Consider the following 25951-nt stretch of genomic DNA (forward strand, 5'->3'; position numbering starts at 1 on the left):
ACAATAGCAGGCAATTAAGTTCAGTGATGCACAACTGCACATTAGGAGGATCAAATACAAAAAGAGAAGAAGAGAGCCACAGGGTGATGTAAAAAAAAAAAAAAAAGTTAGAAGCACACATCTGAACAGACATGAGGAATCCTCAAATAAGATGTAACACAACTGGAATGAGATTTATGATTACGGGGCAGATCTGTAAGACACCCAATTAGAGACAGAGAGCCAGCAGGAAATTTACATGACAGGTTTTGTTTGCTTTGCTCGTTTTTAATTTGGGGGCATTGCTCCTCAGTAAGATACAGTCCAACAGGGTGCCTCTTTCATGTCTGCACCCAGGAAGCCATTATTATTCTATAAACAGTCCATAGCTCTTTGTCTGTCAGGATTTCTATTGCTTTAGGAAAAAATACATGGTTTGATTATAACGGTTTAGTGAAACACGTTACAATCATATTTTTTTATGAAGTAACAATGATGCACCTGTATGTTTATTTACTGAATATACAGAAAGATAAACAATTAATTTGTCATGTAAGAAACTTTCTTGCCAACAAATAGAGTACTGTAAAAAATGTTTATTCCATCAGAACATTTTTTTTTTCTAATTTTGTATTTTTGTCAGGCTGAGGTGGTCATTGCAGGTTATTGCAATTATTATTAGAAAAAAAAAATACATCCAAAACAATCCATTAAAACACATTTGCCCCTCTGTGTTGAAAGTCAAATTGACTTTGATTATTAAATATTTTTGGGTTGGGGTTAATTGAAGTAATCACACCCTAGTTAGTGGGTAACCTCTTGAATATTAACTAATATAAAATTAATTAGAATCTGTCTAGCAACATGAAGTTGTTTATTTTTAATTTTTCAAAACTATACAAGGGCAAATAGTATTTCACAGTATTGTATAACTCATATCCTAACAATTAATAAAACTGTGCCTTGTTTTTTTTTTACGTATTATATAATGGCTTATATTTTACAAAAACCTTCTGTGCAGCTTAGCCGACAGGGATTCCCTCCCTGATTAGGATTTCATTTTATTATTTTTCTCTTTTTACATATTTTCCCCTTTAAATGAATCATCATCAGACTCCATCTGCTTCTGGTTTAGGCAAAAGCTAAAAAAGCAATATAGCCTAAAGTGACAAATAACAAGCTATTCTTATGGGCCAACACCGGAGAATGTTAAGAAAGCAAATGCCAGCACCATTTTTGAATATTTATGTAATTCTGAACCTCATATGAGACACAAGGGAAGATCATTCAAGAAGAAAAATGGATATGCCACAGGATGAGTTAGTGTAGAAGACCTCCAGGACCTTCGACATAATCACAAATTAAATTTCATGTTCAACTTGCTCATTCTGTAATATAAACTGAGAGAAATCCTTAGCTTTTATTCATAAACTGCGATTAACATTGAGCCTGTTGCAGTTCCTGTAGCAGCAGGATACAACTAACTTCCCCATTACCAAAGGAAGTCATTTATGCCCCTGCTCTCCTTTTGATCTGTCAGACTTATGATGAAAAGAATGGTAGAGCTTCAGCCTATAGGGATCTGTTGCCTTTGAGACTCACCAGCTTGACTCATTTCATTACTGTCATGAATTAAAGATCCTCAATCTTATTTTTTTTCTAACTTCACATGGCAATGATCTGCTGTTAGTTAATTTATAGTTGCTTATTGTGGAAGGTCTCCAGTGTCAAAGCTCCCTTTGGCAGTATACCTGTGTCCTTTTCACTTGCTCCATCATGTCTTTGTGATATATAATAGCAAAATGAGAGGGGTACTTATAAGTTCTTACTTAATGTTCCAGATGAAATAATCAGGTGTGATGCACCTCATAAACTTCCTGGCCTTTGGAAGTATCTTAGCATATAATTATACTTCTTATATATATTTAGGAGTGATTATTGTCTGAGAACGTCGTGTTGTAATAATGTAGAAGTAACGACGTTGCTTTGACTTAATTAGGATCCTTTTTGCATGCAAGGCTTGTTCTTATTCTGTCGAGTGCAGTTTCTGTTTGAAGAGTTGCTTATCACCTAATACGCCTCCAGAACTGGGTTACGCTGGTACTGTATTGTCTGTTGGTCTGTGCAAGATAAAGGTGTTAAAATGAAAAATGTGCTACTAACACAGGTGTTTGATGTCTGTTTCTTTACACATGGTTTTATTTCCATCTTTTTACCTGAACTAAGCTGTCTCTGCTTCAAAAGCAAAGCTATACAACAACGTGACAGGATGACACTCATGCATGTGTTTACCCAGCCAGACGCATTTGGATAAAGTAGGAGAGACAAAGACAACCACGAAAGGTGACAACATCTTCTTTTGTGTGGGGTGACCTCGTTCTCAGCGGGTTGCCGTGGCGGTTTTGGCCCACGTCTCTACAGGCCATCTGGCTCTGCTCATCCCCACTGAGAGCAAATACCAGGCGAGCGGCTCGTTGACATATTCTGATGGTGTGATTCAACATTGGTGGTGGTTGTAAGCCTGGGATTAGCCTATCCCTGTTTCACTTGTCTAAACCGTCCACCTGACAGTGGCTTCCATTCACCTGCTCACTGTGGTAATCTTTCGGTTATTATCTGTCTCAGTCTACAAAGCATACTGTAATTATTGTAGGCATTAATAATGTGCCAGGCATACAGAGCCTTAAAAACATTTCATAAGCCTTGATTGTTCCATGTTTTGCCATATTTCAACCACAAATTTCAATGTATAAATTGAGATGTTATCTGCAAAAATACCATTTTGCTTATTAAATAAAAATCCAAAATATCTAATGTGGAACATGAAAAGTGTGGCATGCATTTTAACTGAACCACTTTTATCCTGATACCCCTAAAAATTTGCTGCGACCCATTGGCTCTAATCTCTATCAAATCTATAAAAAATAAAAATAAAAAAGATTAAAAAAAAAAAAAACACGCACCGAAATAACATAGCGTCTTATTCCACCTCATCAGTTTGATTCTTTTGCATCGTATGGTGTCATCAGCTCAAATACATATAAAGTTTCCCTGCAGTGGAAATAAATACTCACCAGCTGTAGTGGCAGCTGGTCTACATTTGTTAATCATGATGGAAGTAATACACAGTGAGGTAATAACCTTAAGGAAGTAAGTCACAGTACTTACCAATGTGACGTCTAATATTAATCTACAAGAGCAGTTTTTAGATACCTTGGGTATCACCCAGAGGTTCAATGTTCCTCAGATTAAAATATGTTCTTTCAATGTTCGCCGGCAGGGGGCGTGTAACACCTAAAGATAACGTTCTTGTGTTGAGTCCCCCAATTCTCATGGGTCTGAGCAAGGCTCAGCATTAGATGCACACCCGATGAGCGCCGCTGAATTAGTCTGTGGTACTATCAGCAGTGACTATTTAACACCCAGTCACTTAGTAAATGGCATCGCTAATATGCCCAACAGAAATGAAAGGTTCCGTGCATCTAACACGTCGTGCTTACCAGGGAATTGTTTAAGTTGCCTGTTATACAGAAATACTTTCGTAAAATAAAGTTTATTCTAACCAGACAGGATGGATTTTTTTTTCCTCCATTGAACTTGACGAAGACATAAAAGCAGTTGTTTCACGGGAGAAAGCTCGGGTCCCCAGCATTAGGCTTGGCTCTGTGCCTCTATTTTAGAGCTTATTTTTCTATGCATGTTGTGCGCCTTACTGAGTCCAATACAAATAGATTCGCCGCACGTCATCGTCCTACACAGCCACACCACCAACCCCAAACCCCTGCGCATAAAACATTCATCAGAGCGCAGGCACGGCGCTACAAGAAATGGCATTAGGTCTGCGAGTCACTCTATAAAATCTGGAAATTTCACCTCTTTCTATTAATAGCTTTAATGCGGGTATGATAAAACGCTGGCAGGAAATAGCCTGGAGACATTTTTTTTTTACCATTATAAATATTCTAACTTTTCTTTTAGAATAAAAGGGGGGATATTTTTTGTGCCGTGACACGTAGCCATAAAAGATTCATCCTTTGAATTTTCTCTCCCCCTCTCTTTCTGTCTCTTTTTTTTTTCCGCCAGACGCACCTCGCCGCCCCGCCCTCATCTCTTCCCCGCCCGGTGAACGCACACTGATGCGCACCAGTGCGGCCGTCGTCCACGCTCAATGCCGCACACTTTCCTCTCTGTGCACTTGGAAAATATATTGTGACAAAAAAAAAAAAAGAACAGTTGATCGTTGATCGAACTGGATGTGTTCTGCGATTACAACGTTTGGATTCGGTGCTGGCTTGTCTTTTTTCTCTCTCTTTTTTTTTTGTTAATTCTCAACAACTGCGATAACACTTTGAGCTCTTTTTCTTTTACTGTTGTTATTCCAGAGTCGTCTGCTCGTCCCACATTTTTCGGGGAGGTGTCGAGTCTGCTGATCTAAATTTGGATATTGAGTCTGCTGATCTAAATTTGGATATTTACTGCTGACTTTTTCCTGAAATCCTCATCCACATGACTGAGCCAGGGTACGAGCGGAGACGTGGCTCCCCACCTGGGAAGACCTACGGCTAAAGTTTGAAGGGTGCAAAGCTGTTCGTTTCCCCCACCTTTACTTGCTGGGATTTGCAATCACCCCAGAAATTTCACTAAATAGCGGATATCTTATCTATCTCTGCGCACGACCGGGAGTCATTCGACTTGGATTTATAGCGCTCCAGGATTTCACCCCCATCTAAACCATGAGGACCGTCGTTTTTGATGGTAAGTAGAGAATAAGTTTTTTTTTTTAATTATTATTATTAAATTGGAGGATTTCGATGGGTTTGTGCACACTGGTTAAATCCACATCGGTGCGTTGTGACAGAACAGTGGGAGAAATAAACCAGCTGCTCTTATTGGAGTTTACTCCGGAGCCTCTAATGTGTTTTAGACAAACTGATGCAAAAACCATGACGGGTAATACGACAAAACGACCTTTAATTTGCATTGTGACAACATGTGTTTTTATGTTATAGGATGTATGTTATGTTATGATATATGTCAACATTAGTTGGTAATGCAAACGACCTTGACTAACTGAGTTATAGTTAAGAATCATTATTAGCTTCTTCGCTGTTTCTCTATATAAATGAGCCAGAGTATTCTGTTTATGGTGACCAATTTCGCAACTTAACCGAGGCATCCGCTCTGACTTTTTTTTTTTTTTTTTTTTTTTTGATGGAGGCTGCAGATGGTCCGCTTGGCGGCTCACTAACACCACATCCCTCTCCAGCTTCTTGGCTTATAATTAGTGTTTTTGTGGCATCGCCGCTCGCAGGGTGCCGCCGCCAAAGTGAGGGGAAACTGGGCCGCGTCGCTTTTGGACTCTGTCTGGAGGTGCAATAATGAGAGCACGGACGCGATCCCATTCCCGCCAGAAATGGTTAAGAATTTAATTCCCCGGCAGGGGAGGTGGGGGGAGCGTGTTGTTGGCAAGCCAAGGGTATTTTTTTGTGCGTGTGTGCGCGTGCGTGAGAGCGTGAGAGCGCGCACGTTTGCGCGCGGAGGGAGGAGAAATCGAAGAGGAAGGATGGAGAAGCACCTGGCATGCTTGTCTTCCTGCACCTGCATGCACCCGAGCCTACTTTTGTGTGCAAAAAGCTTATGTTTAATACAGTGCAGAGATAATAATATGGACATGGTGAGTGCTGCTTGACAAGCAGCACTATTTGATAACTCTCTCTCTGTGTGTGTGTCTCTCTCCTTCTCTCTGCGTGTGTGTGCGTACCCGTGCGCTATGAAGCCTCTTTAGGACCTTTCCAAGGACAATCGCCTGCCTTATCTTGACTGATGGTCATAATGGGGATTAAAACCCAGTCCTAATGTGTTGGAACATACGTTTGTGGTGTAGAGGTGGGGGTTAGGGCTACAGTAAATCAAGTCAGAGATGGTCACAGATACTTACTAAACTGAGTGGAAGGCAATATAGTGTCCCAATAGAGATAGAAATACAAACTTTTATATGTGTACTTGTTTAAGTTGCCTTTTCAAAATAGCTTCCGGTCACTTCATCCTTCATTTCATACCTTTCTGTTTTTTTGGTTGTTTTGTATTGGCTTCTTCAGATACAAAATGGAAACGTCTGATAGGCTACAGGATGTTTTTTTTCAGCAAAACTGCGAAGAGCATAACCACCACTTTAAAAGTAATTTTCTATCATCTTTGGGCAGTCTGCCAAGACAGTGTGGCCATATGAATCCAATAAATAATATCTACAAACCAGAGGCCTTTTAATTGCTTTAGTCAGATCATATTTATAAATATTTTATAAGAGCCAGGAGACCTAAATGAGGACTAATACCAAAATAAATGAGAACAGAACGCAATACTAAATGTACAGACACTATATTTAAATTACATTAACAAGCATTTTTGTGTTCCTTGAACTCCACAAATCTTGTAAGTACTCCACTGCAACAATAAAGTAATGTCATGCATTAGGTAAATGGATACAAAATGGTCTGTATGCGAGTTTGAAATGGACGAATGAAGGAATGAAAAGAATGCAAGTGGGTTAAGTGTTGACGGAAGGGAAAATTGACCAAGAGCTGACAACTGACAATTTTAAGTTATTATTCGGTAAGGAAATGTGGTTATGCAATGTTCACACGTAATATTGTGACCAGGAGCTTATTCATAGCTATTTTGGTTTGACCAGAGGTTCTGTTTTGTCACATTTCATAAGAGCCAGTTGGCCCAAATGAGAATAAGAAACAAAGTAAAAGAAGTATGATGTTATTTAAAGTTCCTGCTCCCCTCCAGCCCCCCAAGAAAAAACATGAATTTTGAACTTTTTCTCTAGTATGTATGTACCTCTATAAGTCATATAGAAATAATTATTTAACAAAAAGCATAACCTCATATGCAATGATTATGAAGATGAGAACAAAATGGTTTATTTATACTTACAAATTTGAACGAAAGGTATAAAATGGCAGAGCAATATTCTACAATAGACTAAGATACAAGAGCCTGACCAATTGACCAAGAGCCTGTTTAGATATTTTCCTTCCAGGGACCAAAGTTATGACTTGTGTTAGTGCTGTGTTAGCTGGAGTTATTCAAATAATTAGTAGTCAACACAATATCTTAAAAACAATCTAAATATAAATTAGTTTGTAGATTTGTGCTTGCTCTTGTCTGTGTTCCTCTTTAGACCATTTTCTAGTAAAAACTTATGATGTTAAGGCCAGTAGTGGACCAAACCCCAGTTTAAATGTGGTGTACTATATTTTGGGGGGTTAATGGCTTCAGTAAGGATATTATCTAAGTTTAGGCTAAGCTCAAGGTTAAAGGGTTTAGTATGTACCGATAATGGTTACGGTTCGGGATAGCACTGAAGCTTATTTTTTTGGATCTATTAAATCACAACATCCACTCAGAGATAAACAGGTTTCTACTAAATATAGTCCAATAGGCGGAAATAACAGGCTTGTTTGCCCACATGCTACTAAGAGCAGATGCAGAAGAAAGTAATCTAAACTGAAGATTAAAGTTTTTCCATTTACAAAAGAAAAAAAAAAATCCGTAGATTGTGTTTCTTATACACAAGTGTCCCCTGTTGTGTTTCTTCTTCTGTTGAAAAGATCCTACTTGTGGTTTTGTTTAACAGTTGTCTGTTTGGGGCAACCCTTTAAATTGGTTCCATTATTGTCACTGTTGGCATTCAGTCAGAGTGCTCACAAAGTCTTGGCTACAGATAGATGTCAATGGAAAGTTGCGGCAAACTCCAGTGGGCAGTTGCAAATTGTGAAATTCACCTCGGACCGTAGATCAGATTTGGAGGTTTGAATTCAGACGTAGGTCAGGGATAGAGTTAGTTGAGTGAATGTTACTCAATATAACATCCTGTTAAGGATAATGTGTTTCTGTATTTATGTGTGTGTGTCTGTACTGTCTAGTTTGTTACATTAGCATGTGCCATAATCCAGTTGCTACCCAAAGTTGTAAGAACACGCTGTCTCTCGCTCTCTCCAAACACACACGTAAACACACAAACAGAGATATGTAGAGCTTATGCAACATGCTGTACACACTTTATCTTCCTCACGATGTTCATTACTTGGCTAAAACTGGAGGATTATGGTAAGAAAGCCGCAGATTATTGTGGACCCACAAAATAACTCTGCATCTCACAACTAGGAAAATCAAAGAGGCACATCTGCTTGTGTATTCCCTTTGATATGTCACAGAGTGATGCAAATTCAAGTGCACATCCCATCACTGTGCAAAGAATGGCTCTGGGTTCCTCAAACCCTCCAGGCAAGTTTTCATCATCCAACTGCTGTTGTTGTGATTTAGCACCAGGCTACTGACACGCACCTATGTCTGATTTCTTCTTTTTTTATTTCTGCTGCAATTATAATTGGTATCCATCTCTCGGGCTCCTGATTTGGCTGAGGAAATATGGCCTGTCGTGTCTCGTGTTTAAAGTGTCAGGGTGAGGAGGGACTTTAATTTACACTCTTTTTCACCCAGTCAGCATATGATCAAATGCCTCTGTGGGAAAGCTGTTGCTCGGGGGTGCCGTTGCTCCCTGTCTACTGCCAAGCAAAGCCAATAAAGTGCAAATGAATGGATAAAACCATTATGGTGGAACTGAAAGCTTTCTCTTCAGGAGTCTTAAACCACAACACGAGGCTTTTTTTTTTATTATTATGTCAAATTAGTACATTTTTCCACCATCCACAAAAAATTTCAGCTTTGTTAAAAGCAGGCCACAAGATGGATGCAGAGAAAATTAAGTTTTTAATGGATAGAGTATTTCTAAAAACAAAACAAAAAAAGGCCAAAAAAATGACTGATTTGCTGAAGTGGAATTAGGTGAGATCAAACACCAAGTTATAACTTCCCAATGAGATGAGACAAGACATCTCAAACCTCTTAAAAGGGAATGTAACATTGATCCATCTTAGTGCTTGTATGGATGTTTACACAAGCCCAGGATGAGAGGTACCTGGATCATGTGTGTGTGTGTGTGTGTGTGTGTGTGTGTGTGTATGTAGTGTTCTGTGAGTTATGGGGAGGTCTGAAGAAGGTGCAGGTAGTAAAATGGAATAGACAGAAATATATTTTCCTGCTAAAGTGTCTATTATCAGGATACTCCAGGATGCTGCAACAATACTCCGGGAAGATTAGCTGCTACTTTGGGAATGCAGCTTACATTAATTTTTCACAATTGCCATAATCAGCCAATATGACCAATGAGTGCATCATAGTTCAGCACAATAGAAGCAGTCTGCAGGGGTCATTGAATTGTAATGTTGCAACAGCACACAAGACCAGAATTTGTGAAGAATAGTGATCAATGCTGCAGACACAGTGATTGTTCAAACTTCAAGATTTCCAGCATTTATTCTCAACTCTTCAGCCTGATTGTCCCTTTTGGTTTTGTTGGATTTAAAAGTTCTAGTGGGGAGGGGGGAAACTGTTGAAACAGCAGCAATACTGGCACCTGTACTTGACTAAAATCATGACAAAATATAGTTGATGATTTCATTTAAAAATATACTTATATAATCATGGCCAGCCATGTTATACCAGGATGTCACCACAGTTGCAGATGGAGCAGTTACCTACATGCTTAAAGGTAGAAGAGCAAACTTAAGATATTACTAAACCTGTAACAATTGAGGACAGCACCTGAGCATCAAGGACTAAGAATCCCAAATAACTGTTAAAACTATGGTTGCTTTAAAAGTGTTAGTTGTTTTGTGTTCATCCATGTTTTTTCTAGATGTGCACCAGTATGCCTGTGTATATTCTTAGTCCTCCGAATTATGTATTCTAAAAGACAACCAGTCTTTTGCACATTTTTTTCTGAAAACATTTCTAGACCTATGCAGGTTTTCAATTCTGGAGGCGTGTTGTTGAGCAAGAGAGTTGAACTGAACTGCGAACCGACAGAACTCACAAAGACTTCTGGATAGGTGTCAAAACATATACATGAAAAACTGAGCAAAACTCTGATTGCCTTCAATTTAAGCCTGTTGTAATGTGCACTAGTAGTTCTGTGGCAACTTGTTTAAGTTCTTGAAACACCAGATGTGATGAAAGCTTTTGGCTGATGGATAACAGTGGACTCTCAAAAGTAGGCACTGAGTTCAAATCAGTTCAGTCCACAGTATTTGTTTATTTATTCACAAAAAAATTTGAATTAACATTGAAAAAATCAAATCCTATATAGACAGATTTACCTCCAATGACTTACAAACACTTTTAGTTTAATATTTTAATCCTTTAATCCAGGGGTCCCCAAGCTACGGCCCGCGGGCCGGATCCGGCCCGCCTCCTCATTTGGTCCGGCCCCCTGAACAATACCAGAGAGCATTCAGTGTTTTTTTTCATATATATGTGGATTTTTCTTCAACCACCAGGGGAGCTCTTGAGCAGATATGAAACTTAGTTTCCCTCAATGGAATATATACTAGTCAGTACCAGTCACCGTTTCGCTCATGGTTTTTTTCCATTTGCATTCTGGGTAAAAATCTATCTACAAACTCTAATATGTCATCGGCAGTAATCAAACAAAAGTTTTCTAAGGTTTCTTTCTCGAAAAACTAAGACCGGCCCCCGACCAGAAAAGGGAACAGTTATGTGGCCCTCGCAGGAAAAAGTTTATAACTAATTAGTTATAATATTTTAACCATGTAACTGTCTTATAGTTATAAATGGTGCAGAAAAATCCAGATTATTTTGCCATCTAGGAAAAAAAGTAATAGCTAAGGAGGCCAAGCGGATTGTACTCACTCACTGACTGCAGCGATTCCTCATACTGAGGTGGCATGTGGCGGTAGTGGAAAGGAACAACTCTCTCTGAAGAAAGGGAAGAAACTTTCAGCAGAAGAACAGAGCAGACGAACATAAAACACCAACACATTAGTCCAAGAGGGCTTCCGATGTTAAAGAAAAAGCACAGAGTTAATGGCAGAGTGGATCACTTAATGGCGTCAGACTTCAAGAGTACTTTTGAAGGGCTCTGATTTCTGTGCTTATTTGGATTTAACAATCGCTCTGTTTTGGTTTCACAAAACATCTTCATATGTTTAGGTTTCAGGTTTCACAATATAATGATGGTCATTTCTCACTAGAGAAGCATCCACACACATATACGGAAACACATTCAGCTTTGACTACTTACATATGTCTACAATATACAACTAATTTAGTTAAAGAATGGAAATTGTTACTCTTTTTTGGTTTTCCCAAATCAGTGAGCAGGTATACCAGTTAAGTTGTTAAGGCAGATGCATATTCAATCGGCCTAAAAACAGCCACTGATATAGAAGTCTGTAAAAAGTTTTAATTCTGTTAATGTCTAAAATGTTGAGTTTATGTAATGGACTGCTGGTTGAAATAAAATTATCTGCAGGGAGTTGTTAAATCCAAATAAGAAGGTTTAGTTCTTACATGCAATTATTCAGCTACAAATATGGCTATTTTATTTATTTATTATTTTTTTTTTTTTGCACGAAGGGACTGAGATTGCTGAAACCAAAATCCCCCAAACATGCCACATATCAAATTTGACTTAGCAGTCCATAACATATATAATGTAACAATCATAACTAAAGGAGCGATTCATTTACTCCAGTAATTTTAGATTTCTGAGAAAGTCTGACTCTCGTGCCGTTACATCTTCATCCCAAAATGACAAATTTTGACTTAAAAAACCCAAACAGTTTCACTAATATAGTTTACTTACAAAATATCCCTAAATTAGGGACATTTCCTGCTTTCATGTTTATCTTCAGCTCATCCCTTGGTCCTGACCATATTTAAGAGGTGTCTAAGCTCAAGTTTTTTATAAATATTTGAAAGAAGCTGAAACAATTATAACTGTGGACACTTTGTCATGCAGAATCCACTACAATTTTTTTTTCTTCCCCAATTTCTTTTGTTTAGTCAACGGATAATCAAGAAGACGGCACATTACTAAAGGTATAAATCTGTGGGTTTGCACCTTAACTCCAGCACTTATACCTTATTTTAAATGGATCAAATAAAAGATGAAGCATCCTTGATATCCTGCATCAGGTGATTTCTGCATGTATTTACAACTTCTTTGGTTGTTACCTCTCAGGTGATGATCATCTGCTAATCATAGTTATTTACATTTGCCATTATCTCCTTTGCCCAGCTTCTTTAAAAGGAGACATTAGACATGATGTTGATAGTTTTGCCATATTTCAGCCAAAATGATAAGTTTTTGATTTACTGGTATTAAACAGCATGTAGTGTGTGTATATTACTGGGAACTATAAGCAACTAAAATCTCAGTACTAAACAAACAAGCTTACTAAATTGACTAGAAATTGGTAAACATTCAAGTACTATCCCAAAGACCTTGAAGCGTCATGAGCATTGTGAGTCATTATAGAAAAGTCAGTCATTAGGAAGAAAATGGAGAGAATTTCAGGGACTGTTGGATTAACCAACTATCATTCAGTGTTTGCTTTCTGTCTTGACAGCAAACACAAAGTGATTGTTGAGAAAAAGCAAACATACACAAAAAAACCACTAGTCCAGGAACAGAGAAAGTCTGAGTTCATAAAGGTAATTGCAGCAGTAACTCCGTCAATCACTCTGTGCAGAAAGTAAAGACAGTTAAAGAGTAACAGGATGGAAAAAAGTACGTATAGTTAGTCACAGCAATATCTTTCTCAGTGGCTCTGTTCAATGAGATACAATTAAGACAGTTAACGGGGTAATTTTTCATGGTTTTTAATTAAAATAACATTTCCAAGCTGAAATAGAATTTTAATGTGCAGGAAATATACGAACACAATCCACTGTACAAACAAATAATTTAAAAATGATGTAATGCAGTATTTATAGCTTCTCCATAGAAAAAAATCACTACCTCCTTCTTTTCTCGCATGCAAACATCCATCCAAAGTGTAATTGCTTTGTAATCCTCATATAACGACTCATAGAAGTGTCGACATTTTAAGTTTTAATATGTCTAATAACAAAATAAGCCACACGATTACAACAGGGGCATAACACGTCAGTCCTCAAGGGTCGGCATCCTGCATGATTTGATTCTCTCTCTGATGATGGTTACTATCTCCTCAATATTCAAATGTTTGCAAGAGATCTGCTAACAAGTCATCATTTATCCAAGTGCATTGAACCAGGGATAAAACCAAAATATGCTGGAGACAAACCCGGCTTTTTCATCCTGCATATGGACTTGGGAAGGTGCAGAAATAAGCACTCTGTTTTCCCATTTTTACACTACTTAAAAATAGAAGCTCTTTTTATAGATCACCGGTTAATGGGATCAACAACACATTTTAATTTTCCTAAAATCTGTGCTGTTGTATAGCATAACCAGACCATGCAAGAAAGCTTTTTTGCAAACATTTATGTCAGATTGTATCCATCTCCTTATGGATTTTTCAGCATTTATAGGATAAGGATGTCGATACTATGTGCTGCAAAGCTAGGGGGGTATTAAACCCTCAGTTCCAGTGACAGACTGCTGCGAGATATCCAGGAGTGGATCAGCTGTGTTCACTGCATCCTGATGAGCACACTGCTTTGGGAGCTTCTTTAATTGGCCGCACCCTTGAAGTAGCACTTATACCGCACAATCACACATAGACATGCATATCCTCAGCCACACACACACACACACACGCACAGATACACAGATGCATGCTGGCCCCAGATATCCTTGGAACCCACTACTCTAGGTTATCCCATTCTTCCAGCCCTACACTGCTAATCAGCAAGACAGAGGAACTAAGTGGATAAAAGAGCGAAATTCCATTTGTTTATACACAGGAAGCTGAGGGGTGAAATGTAAAGCAGTCGAAACAGAATATGCTATTCCCCCAGATTGCCAGTCCTTAATCCTCTCTGTGGGTTATTATTGTGCTGTTAGAAAATTTGGAGAGACAACCTACTGAGAACATGCTGCACCCCCATCCCCACCAGAACACAAACACACACATACACCCTCAACTTGTTTCTTAATATGATAAAAGGAAAATAAATGTTAGCTGTTAAATAGGGCCAACTAGATGAGTTAGCGCAATGAATGCAATTTCAGGATGACGCAAGTGGACTCACTTGGGGGTATGTATTTTTATTTTCATAAAAATCCCCTGGATCATAATCCTTCAAAGCCTTTAGTGGCTTTACCCCAAACAGTAAATATATTAAAAAATGGCCTGACAATACTGAGACATAAATGAAATAAACCACAAATTCAAAGATAAAAGCTGCCCATCTGAGTGAATGTGCTTCTGCAAAGGATTCTGTTAGGGCAAAGACATTATGTGGTGTGAGCTCCTAAAGTGCACAAAGAGAGAGGGTTAATTTGTCAAACACACTTCATCTAGTCCTGTAGCAGAGGGAACATCTTTCAGTGCAGTCTGTTCTTTCATGATTATTCTCCGACAATCCTTGAACCAATTGCCTCTTTTCTATTTGTGCATCCTTAAAAGTTGAATGTCATTTCTAATCTTGTTGCAAATATGGAGGTGTGCAAATAGCTACTTGAACACCGGCGATGCTGATTATACCACAGTGGGAAGTGACTGATGGCCTAGTAAATTGTTAATTAGGCAGAGCTGCTCTTAAATTAGATGTGTGAATGGATACATTGTCGGCCTTATAAGTCAACCCGTCTTGGCTCTTCCTCATGCGGGCTGCACTGCCATTCAGATGAAGTAGCTCACTGATCCAGGATGTGAGCAGCGTCAGAGTGAAGCCAGCGTTATAGATAAATACCAAGAGATGGAAAGAAAAATGCATTTTACATGCCAGTTTAAATTTTTAATAGCCATCAAAATTATAAGTACATTTTAAGATGTATGTCTGTAGCTCAATACAAAGCTATAAATGACTCCATCTCAATTTGCCTATTTACTTATTTATGCTTCATTTCATACCTACGCGTCATAACTTTGGCCCATCCTTTGTACCTGTAAACAACCCATTTTGTTGTCTTGTGCTCAAGCAATTGTGTATAAATGTGTCTATGGTTTTAAAGTACTTTCATAAATTCTGGAAAACAAAACATAAAACTCAGACACCTTTTTTTTTTTTTTTTTTTCAGGTTTCATATTCGGGGAGATTTAAAAGAAGTCATTTTGTTTCAGAGGTATTTTAATAAAGTTAACTATAAACTGATTGGGCTTTGGTAGAAGGATAAGTCAACATTGCAATAAGTTGGCTACATACTACTTTGGTTTTATCCAAATATCCATCGCTGTTTTTTTTTTTTCTTTTCTTTTTAAAATCTTTTGGCACAGTGGCCAAAATAATGTGTAATATGACAGAAAGGGGGCAGAGAAAATTGGGGAACGGCATGAGGCAAAGGAACCATGAGCATCTTGTCACTCACATTTGTGACTGCAATGTTGAACACAGTACAAGACCGTATAACGTGCTGTTGTGAACTGGGTAACGCTTCATGGGACAGAGGCTTTTTAGCTCAAAATAGAAAATACAATTCATCTGTATTCTGTAATATTAACATGTTAAACTTTTTAGATTAATCGCATGTATTAAGGGGTTAATGTTGACAGCTGTATACTAGATTTTAACATTTTCATCAGGTGATACCTTTTGTTCATACACCAATGAATGAGGTGAGTTGCAGGTGGGAGCAAAGGATTTGTAAAGCAGGAAAGACATAATCCTACGACAGCTAGAGGGAAGTAAGACACTCTAAACATACTCGGAAGCATAACAGTGGAATCAGAGGAAATCCCACTTGTCTCATAGTAAGAACAGCCTATAACCTTCACTTTGCAAGAACACTTAGGTTTATCTACATGTAATTGACAGGCCAGCCCCCACAAAGCAAAACATTCCACAAAGGAAAAGAGCTGCTTTTAAGCTGGTGTGTAAGTCTTGTGTCCAGGTGAATCAGGTTTTGCTCACAGTCATCTGGCTCAAAGTAGGCTATTCTTATTTAAATGCAAATCTGACAACCCTGCTTCATCTTTGCTCTCCTCTGTCCCTGTGGACTGTGTGCTAAATGCATATTCTTCCATATTCTGTATATTGCTCTCTTACTGTTGCTTTCTCCAACTCGGCTTGCACTGTGTTGATCAATCTTCTTTTTATAATTCTATTACCGTTTCACCCTGGAACACCTTGTTGCTGTTTCTGTCATCACTCTCAGGTGTAAATGCTGATTATCTTGTGTAGATATCAGGCCATGGCAAATTAAATGTGACCACAACTAGCCTGCCAGGGCGTCCATTATAATGATATCTGTAATCTGCTGGGCTCAGGGGAGGCAGTGGGGAGGGTTGGAAAGATAGAGGGAGGGTAATGTGAGGGGATTTATTACGGATCTGGAGGCTGGCAGGAAAGAGGCGAGCATGGACTTTAGCCACTTAGCCCACAATGGGTTTCACATCGACCATATGTTATGCACGGCTTCAGGATTATGTGAACTAGAGTTCCTTCCAAGATTGTCACATCATCAGTAGATGAAATTAGAAAACTGTCTGTGATGAGTTAGTTTTCCCCTTCTTTGTCTTTTTATGTTTGACTGTTTCAGTCAAAAAGTTGGACTGTTTCAGACATGTTCCTCATCCATGTGTTTCTGAATCATAATTGGATAGATCCAGATGTTTGTAAGTCATTCAGTACCCAATATAAATTTGAAAACTCAGCACCTTTAAAGTGCTGTTATGTAAAATACTTTATTTCATCAGTATTGCATGGTCTACAGTAGAAATTTGATTGTGTTCCACTTATAGCAGTGATGTTACCCATAAGATTTCAGAACTGTCAGTTCTTTTTAAAACTGACAATCTGTCTTAACCAAACCTTTTCACATTTTTGTCTGTCTACCATTTAAAAATCAGATGAAACTTTTCCTAGTTCAAGCTAAAGGTTATCCCACTCAGTTTTCATTTTTTACTGTTATATTTGGTTATTCATTTACCCCTCACCCCTTTTTAATTTTTTTCTACACCTGCACCCTCATAAAACCACAATGATTTCTCTGTTTCTGTGACATGCAACAAATCTCCCACTGCAGATTAAATTTCTGTATAATCATGACTGCTTTTTGAGTTAACCAAAAACCATAGCTCTTACACACTTAAACTCCATTACAGCTGTTCTTCCGAACCTTGCTGAAAATCAATTCCATGCTGATACAATTTGTCATCTGGTTGGTTTTTCCTGGATTGCTGCCTTTTTGCCATGAAAGCCAGATTTCCAATAACATTTTGAGATTGTAATACCCTGACATTTTATAGTGTGTAAGTGGTTTAATTCCACATTTCCAGGGATACCAGAACAAGAGAGTACAAAGTTTGAGAGAGTCAAAACCCAAAATAGTGTCTACTTTAAGGACAAATAAGCTAATGTTTAAACGTAACAAACAGTAGTTCTAAAGTGAATCGTAAGTGGAATGATGACAAGAAGTGATATCTGATGAAGCACAGAAGAATGACAAACTGATGTACATTGATTTGACTTTGTCTTCACGCCCCCATGTCTTGAGGTCTGCGGGAGTAAACATTTTTTTCCACTCCTGCAGATTTCACATGCTTGTTCTCATGCCTGTTCATGTTTTCAGAAAAGCCCATCATCACAGCAATTATCCCTGGGAGAGAAATGAGCCCTGCCAACTCTTCGTTTCTGAGCTGTAAACAAATTATGCTGAGGGCGTCTCAATGATATCTGTATGAAAAACAAAGTAGTCTGAAGTCAATTCAGTCCCACTGTGCCGTCTTAGGTCCTCGACCAGCAGATTCTTGTGGAAGTAAAAATTGCCAACAAGGAATGAAATTGGCTGTAATATCAATACTTTTTGATCTAGTCGGTATTTTTAGTCACTGTTTTGCTGTTTTTCCATTTTGCATCTGTCTTCTAAAGTGCACCCTCTTCCATTTGTTTGGTAATGAGTGTTGACAGATCAGCATTTCCTCTGTTAGCATAAATCAAAGCCAGAAATTTCCACCTGGCACTTTAATTAAACACTTGATGAAGTTACAACTGGCATATGCCTCTTTAAACTTAATGCAATTCAACTCGATCCCAATAAGTCAGAAAAGGTTAATTTTTCTGACATTATTTTGTAATTAACAACACAACTTGCAGCTTGCATTTAAGCTCATTTGTATTGTGGAGATTTCATGTGGTTTAGCAATTGTAATACGGGTAATTGACAGGTTATGTTTTCTTCTGTTCTGCAGCCACGCTAAAAGGCATTAGCATATTGAGTTTGTGCCTAGCCGTTAAGTATTTCCCACCTGGCATTTAAAAGGCATTACAAGAACAAGCGTCTATTGAAACGGTGAAATACGAGACAGGACAGTCTTCAGCCCTGTCCTGTCTGCACTCACACACATATTTCAGAAGTACCAACCTAACATCCAAGTACATATAAATAAAAGTAAAAGGAAACCTAAATCTGCTGTTGTTTGCTTGCTTACACAAGGCTTAGCAGGTGAACAATATTTTTAGTAGGGGTGAAGGGTTCATGTTACTCTCCTACAATTTAGTCTGGTGAAACAGACCGGAAATTGCTTTAAATTCTCCTCCAGGTTAATGACATTTGTGACTCTCCAAAGCCCCCTGAATCCTATTTACTGACAAATCAGAGTGGAAAACGTCAATCTGATTTCACTTGGAAGGGGCTACAATCACAACAAAACAGACTTTGAAATAAAAGAAACAGACAATAGAAACACCTTCCACATCCTTTGGCGCCCAGGTAAGAAGAAAATATATCTTAGAAATCTGTGTGATCAGCATTGTCCCTGAATAAAGGTTGTGCCCTTGTCTCCATAGTAACAAATTACCATGTAACACTTTCAGGTTTTAGTTTACACATAGAAACCTCTTCCAATAAGTAAGGGACTCTTTCAGTAATGGCGGGAAACATTAACTGAATGTTATGGAGCGACAATGTCCATCAAAAGCTTCTGTGAATTTCACTACCGGGATGAAAAGTATCCATGGGCAAATTGGAGAAGCACACATTGTACGTCAAAAACAGATTTTTACACTTTGGCATTCTATCAACGTCTTGATACATATGCCTTTTGCTTTTGCTCACTTGATAACTTGAACTGGTGTGTTTGAAAAACACGATCTTTACAAAAACATTTTGAATCACTCAACAGGAGTTCATACCAGGTTTCAGTTATTTTGTTCTATTATTGGTCATATGTCCTTGCTTTTGCTGTAATCTGCTAAAAGCTGTTAGAAGTAAAAGAAAAACATGCCACGGGTGTTAAAATATAATTTTTTTTTACAACATGCCAATATGCTTCTGAAGGAATAAAGGCCCAAATTATAGAACATTATTTCACGTTATAAATTTAATACAAAGACTGGTAAATTTGAGTTATGTTTCTTACAGTAATGTTATTAAATAGATAGCTACACTATGGGGAATTCAAGTGTCACAGCAGCAAACAACAAAATTGCTAACAACTCACATTGAGTTGGCCATCTGTGTGTCATCTGTTTTCATAAATCACTTTATATATATATATATATAGTCGATTTTCAATCTATTCGAAAAGAAGATTAAAACACTAGGGAACTAATTCCTCTCTATTCCATCCAAGTAATGATGTGAAAGATGTGAAGAAGAAGGGGATCTGGGTCAACCCACACCTTTGCCAATTTGTCCACAAGTTGCTCTTTTGTCTCAACCTAGCTCCATTTTCTACTTTTAACCCCAATGAGTGAGTTGCTCTCTACTGCTGGTCAATAATTTTAGAAAAGAAAATTTTCACATTGCTTACAGAGCCTGTAGACTCTTGATCAAATTAAAATGAACACAGCACTGCTATTAGATATTATTAAATTTCCATTAGCAGATTAGAGATTAATCTGATAAGAGGTTGGGTTTCCTTCTACCTAAGAAAACCCAATCTGCTGGGTTTCCCTATATAGAAACATTTTAGACTAATTTGAATAATTATTCAAGCTTATTATACAGTTTAAGTATAAATTGGAATGTATGTATGATTAAATTGAAATTATTTTTTTATACAATGCCTCAAGATATTTGTTGTGAATTGGCGCTATATAAACAACACTGAATTGAGTTGAATTAAATGTATTGCATTCACACAACCAGTGCTTGTCAATATGGGAACAAATAGACATGCAAGAATAAAAAGTTCTATAGCAAAGTGAATCTTGTAGCAACAATTAGTAAAAGGCAACACTTTTAGCTAGTCTTAACTGAAAATGTCTATCACAAGCTTGGTTGAGCTGTTAGTGGAAGCACTTTGATGGGGAAGTATTTGGACTCGTTTGGAGTTTCACTTCAATTCCCATCAGTTCTATCCATACTTTATTCTGTAATGGAGAAAGGCTGAGTCAGAACCCTTAGCATCATGAATAAGAAAGTATAAACAGCCATTAGGTATTTCTGTTATGAGAGCACTGTGCATCAGTGCTCTCTATAAGGTAAGGTAATTTTATTTATATGGCACATTTTCAGCAACAAGGCAATTCAAAGTGCTTTACATGAGTTAAAAGGAAATACAAACAAAATAACAAACCAAAGGAAATAAAAAAGAGGAAAGAAAACTAATCTAATGTTGTTCTAAAGTATGTAAACTAAGTGCTCCTGTTCAGGGTTGCCAAGTATCTAATTCCATTTCTAAATAATGAGTACTCTACAGTTTCTGATAAAATAAGCTAAAGATTGACTGGGTTAAAGTAATATAAACTAAGCAGTGACTGTTCCTGTTAAGTATTTCTGGATTCCAAGTTCGTAGTTATTCTTATTGTAATTCTGATTCAATTTCTGGGCTGTATAATATTGATCTAAATAGTGATCCATAATTTCTGATATTACTAATAAACTAAAATAATCCTTTTCTGGGAGGATTAGGGAGTACTCCACCGTTTCTAACAAACTAAAACAAAAAAGAGGAAAGGACACATTAGGGGAAATGGCAACATTCAGACAAAACAATGGGCAAAATGAAGACACGAGTGAAGGCAGTGACGTCAAAGGGCCATGAAACCACTTTACTGAGCCTCCCGGCAGAAGTCCAATAAAGGTATTGTTTATCCAGGAATGTCCTTGGGAGCGCTCAGCTTCGCAACTCCATGGATACAGGAGGGGCTGAGGAGAGAAGAGCGTTGTGTTTACATATCTTCAAGGAGATTAGAAATATGCAGCCCTTCCAAGGCCACACAGGGAAAGCCAATTCAGAAACAGAATGTCTTAGGTTGGGAAGATTATAAATTTAAATCTTCCCTAAAGTCTCTCCGATACATCTCAGTTCCCAATCATCCAAATTAGTTTGGTCGTTCCACTGAACCAAAACTAGCAACTTCTCCTCGATCGATTCCATCCCATTAGTGAGTTTTAGAGTCCTCGTCTCTGTCCACACCCACAATCTGAGTGTTCGCTAGTTCGGCCAAGTCTGTCACAAATTTGTCGATAATCCAGGAATCCACAAGCTCCAAACAGCAGAAATCCTGTTATCATGAATAAATCCAGGGTGAATCCTGCCGGGTGTGTCCCCGCAGGACAAGAGGGCTCCCCTGTGCCCAGACTTATTGTCGAAAATTTGATCAATTGCATTGAGAGACCGGTTGACCAGATCCATAATTTGTAGATTTGGATGATGTGCAAAGAAAGGCTCCAAAAATATAGAAAAAGACAGGACAAAAACAGAGCAAGCAGGGCAGGCAGGGAGGGAGCAGAGAGAGAGCAAGAGAGAACGAGATACATAGCAATTGTCTGGAAAAGGAAGGACAGGAGACTGGAAACTTTATTACAGATGGGAATAAGCGACGAGACATAGGCCCTTTCTACACCCATCTGGATATTTTACGAGATTTTCTACTTTCCTTCCACCTTACATTTACTCCCAAATAGAGTTTTAGGATCAAAGTCAATGATTTGTTTGACCATATCCACAATATCACTCTTACGTTTTTAAATTTTGCAAAACACATCTGCTCCATTTTCACCTTCTGTCTTAAAGGTGTTTTTTAAAATGTCTGCTTCTGGTTTATACATGTCAACTGGCTGCCCTGAGGGTATTGAAAGCAATGAAATTAAGGCTCACTTGGCACAGGCCCACACAGGTTTTCTGGACTACACACCACAACATTTTTTTATTTTTTTTAATTATACAGACTCAGCACATTATCCTGACTCTGCTTTCCTTAAACTTCAAAAGTAAGATGAAGATGTTAAGGACTGAGAGGAAAAGGAAATAGCATGAAGGAAAACAAGAATTACAGCTGGTTCTGAGTATTTCTAGCCAGAACTAACTTATGCTTTCTTTTGGAAGCTGCATTTTCTGTATTTTTGTCAATAGTACGGAAATATAGCATTGAAGTTGAAATGTTTATTCAGTTTGCAATGTGGCTCCAAAGTATTAAGTATTAATATTTATGGACCTACTACCATGCCCTATGTCTTACAGCATTTTGTTGAAATCCTAGACTATAAAGATTTTTTCTTTCAGAAGAGAACTTATCTGTCGTATGTCTATATTTTTATATCTGTATAGATATCACTCTCTCTATAAAAGTATGTGTGTTTTTTCTAGTTCCGTACTTATTGGCAAAACAGTCAAAGCAGAAATTATTTCAATTTGTTTTATGTTTCTTGTTTTTTCTACTCAACAGCAAAAAACAAACCTTTTCTACTTTAGTCGCATCCAGCTCTTCTCTTTCAGTAATCTCAAGCATGTTTTCATTTATATTGACTAGAAGATGAGTCTTTTTTTTCTCCTGATAATGGGCCCTGCTGATACCTCATCTTCTCCAGTGGAAACGTTTTCCACATTATGTAACTGCCACTGACGCAGCCTTACTGTAATGATCCCTCTGTCAGTTAATCATCAAACTAATTATGTTTTTTTTTTCCTCATATCAGCAGCGAGTGAGTGCTGCCTGTATGTAATTCCTTCTTTATCACAGAGTGGGTTTATCGGCTCTCCACTGTTGCTGTGAGAGCTATCCTCTTGTGTGCCACCTTCTCAATGAGATAGAGTTGGAGCCGAGCATATTGGGACCGTATTACAGTATCGACTCCTCATCCACTTAAATGGAGAATAAGCTCCTTTTACAACTAATTAGGGCCATTAAGGGAAGGAGGGGAGAGAAGGGGTGAATACGCTAATGCAGTTTTGCACAGATAACAGAAACATTGGCTCATTTTAGTGGCAGGTCAAGACAGGAGTAATTAACTGCTTATTAAAGTCGCAGTGTGACTTGTTCATGACTCGTCAAGATGGTGGCCTGGGCATAGAGTGCTGATATGGGTGTCATCGAAACTGTGACTGATTGCTTCCCAGACTTCCCACTATTTGGCTCAGACATTTTGCTCCAGATTTACCTTTTAAATAAAATCCATGGTGATATGAAAACAGAATAACTTCAGATATTTTGCCTTCAATAGAATTTAATGAGTGGATGTGCTTTTAGCTTCATTAGTGAGTAAATGTTTGAGTCTATGCATTAAATTCATATGAAAAAAGAGACTAATGTAGGGATAGAAGCAAATCTCTCATTATTCAAAAGATGAAATGTGATTTCTGCGTCAGTAAATGTGTTCTTCTACTGCTGCTTTTAGAAGGAACGTGTCTCTGCACATACAAGCGCCTTTGCTGAAAGTTGCTTTGGAACCACAGTCTAATGTAACCGTTGAGAAATTACGTTACATCACCAAAATTAACATACAAAATTGTCTATCCAGTTTTGACCTACAATGTTCTAAGTTGTTTGTACTTTTTCCCCATTATAATAATCTGCCACTCTAATGGAGGATTATGCAGGTTAAATGCATGAAGGACTTGCATAATAGCTACTATGGTAGAAAAATAGTTATTTCAGAGCAGCCATTAACAGGCTGCAGACTAAAAGCATAAAGTGTTTTGTTTGCACTTCTTTATGTAAACATATGCTTATCACACGAACCATAATGTTAATTTATATTTCTGAATATCCATCGAGACAGGTGCAGCCTGTTTCTCTCTGTGGGGTAGGATGCACAGATAAGCAGAAATTACACAGAAATAAATATTAATTGTCCAGATGTCGATTAAAAAGACAAACCAAAGCCTAGTTTCTGCCACAAGAAGCAAGATGAAACAAGATTGCTTTAAGAGTTCCCCCACCTTAGGTAAGCTGTTGTTAAGCTGAGTATGCTGTTATCTCTCATCTACTGTGCTGCATACAGGAAGACAGGAAAGGGAAGGGAAATAAGGCCAAGGCATTCTCCTGGCATATCGACTCCTTCTTCAAAGAGATTTTAACAGAGCACCAGTTTTTCTTTTATCTTCCTTTAATTCCAAGGATGCCATCCCAAATTAAAATGTAATATGACCAAAATAAACCCAAAACACAAAGAACTAAAATAAAAAAAGGAGTGTGCACAAATAATTAAACTGAAATAATTCAGGTCATATTTTCTACTGCTCCATTCTAACATTTCTTGGGTTCTATGATAAGAAGCCAAAACAAGTCTTATGTTTATGCAACAAAAATCAGGTTGTAATAGATGAATTGTCATTCGTGGCACAAGAACTCCCAATAATGATGTCAAAATGAAGTCTGTTTCATTGTTATTGTCACATGGTTTTGTCAACACCACAGTAAGAAAAAAAAAGAGAAGCTTTTGGCAATTAAAAGCCACTACAAGTTTCATCACCGAGCCTACGAAGTCCATGACAAGTAGTTGTCATGGACATTACAGCAAAATAAATAACACATTTACAAAACAGCACATTGGTATGCCTTTTGGTCATTTTATCTCAAGGAACGTCCTGGTATGGTCAAATAAAATAAAATAAAGAATCTCCTTAAAATGTTTTGAACTACAAATCATAATTTTGATGTTTTCCATCTAAAAGTCGATATGTAGTCCGCAAGAACACAGAAATTGGTTCTCTCTTCCTGGCTTTCATTATGGCAAGGACATTTCATACAGTACAAGAGGACAAGTTCAGAATGCCTGAGAAATCTCTAAAGGCCTCTCCCACTGCAGAACACCCACTTCATTTGTGTGGAGGAAAATAATCATGATTTTTTTTTTTAATTCAACACAAGTCAAAGAAAATTTGGAACATTTTTAGCTATAGCATCATTGTGTGCCTAAATAGAGCATGTGGGCAGCTGTTCACCTTTCAACTACTGCACTTTGTTCAGACAATAGGGACAATCATTGTTTCAATAGATTTTGCTCGGGGGGATGTAACACCTACGCTGTTTTGACTCTTTTCAAATACTTTTTTTTCCTTTCCTCTGGTTAAATTTAAAATTCTTCACTTACTTTTTCGATACTTTTTTCATACTTGTTCCAGACTTTTTTAGTTTAAGTCTGCAGGGGATAGGAAATAGTTTATTCTGGATCAACTGCACCAAACTGCAAAACATACAGTATGACTGCAAGACAAAAATCCTCCTTCTCTCTGCCACTCGGTGCATGTTTATGCATTTCAAAAACCTGTCATTTCTTTGAAAGTTTTTTTTTTTTTTTTTTGAAATTTTCTTTTTGCCCCTGTTTGTATCTTAAAACAAATCCTATCTTTCAAACACATCCCCTTGGTGAGGTATACATCCCCTGCATTGCTAGGCAGCAGGAAAGGATCGAGTGTCACCACAATTTTATAAGTTTTTCAAAGAAACATTTCAGCTGCCTCTTCCCCGTACGACATTGCTGTCACCGACATGGCATGTTTAAGATAAAACAGGGGAAAAGAGACCTTGGAAAATGATCTAGTGGGATTGGTGATGGCGCTGAAGATCAGACAGCAGCGGAGAACCCAGGGAACTGAGAAAGGCAGTTTAAAAAAGGGAATAAAAGCATGCATACTAATGCCACTCTCTGCATTATGGTCTGCCTTTTTTCTGCTACTTTGCATAGTGATCTTTTCTCAAGGTTTAGATTTCACTTTCTGTACCTCCTTCTCAATTTTCCCACTGGTTCAAGCTGAGGTTGTCGCCTTTCAGTGGTGTC

At 37.9% G+C, this 25951-nt stretch overlaps 1 protein-coding gene across 1 annotated transcript in view; it reads left to right on the forward strand.

The window, feature by feature from the left end:
* The first annotated feature begins 3490 nt into the window (after positions 1 to 3490).
* The window catches only part of rtn4r (reticulon 4 receptor), a 54690-nt gene continuing 32229 nt past the window's right edge, over positions 3491 to 25951 (forward strand). The window contains exon 1 of the mRNA XM_014985700.2: positions 3491 to 4734. Coding sequence (XP_014841186.2) covers positions 4713 to 4734 — 22 coding nt within the window. The 5' untranslated portion in view covers positions 3491 to 4712. The remainder of the gene's footprint in view (positions 4735 to 25951) is intronic.

This window comes from Poecilia mexicana, unplaced genomic scaffold, assembly GCF_051168715.1.
Source record: "Poecilia mexicana isolate PSO_F unplaced genomic scaffold, ASM5116871v1 scaffold_9, whole genome shotgun sequence".
Taxonomy (NCBI): Eukaryota; Metazoa; Chordata; class Actinopteri; order Cyprinodontiformes; family Poeciliidae; genus Poecilia; species Poecilia mexicana.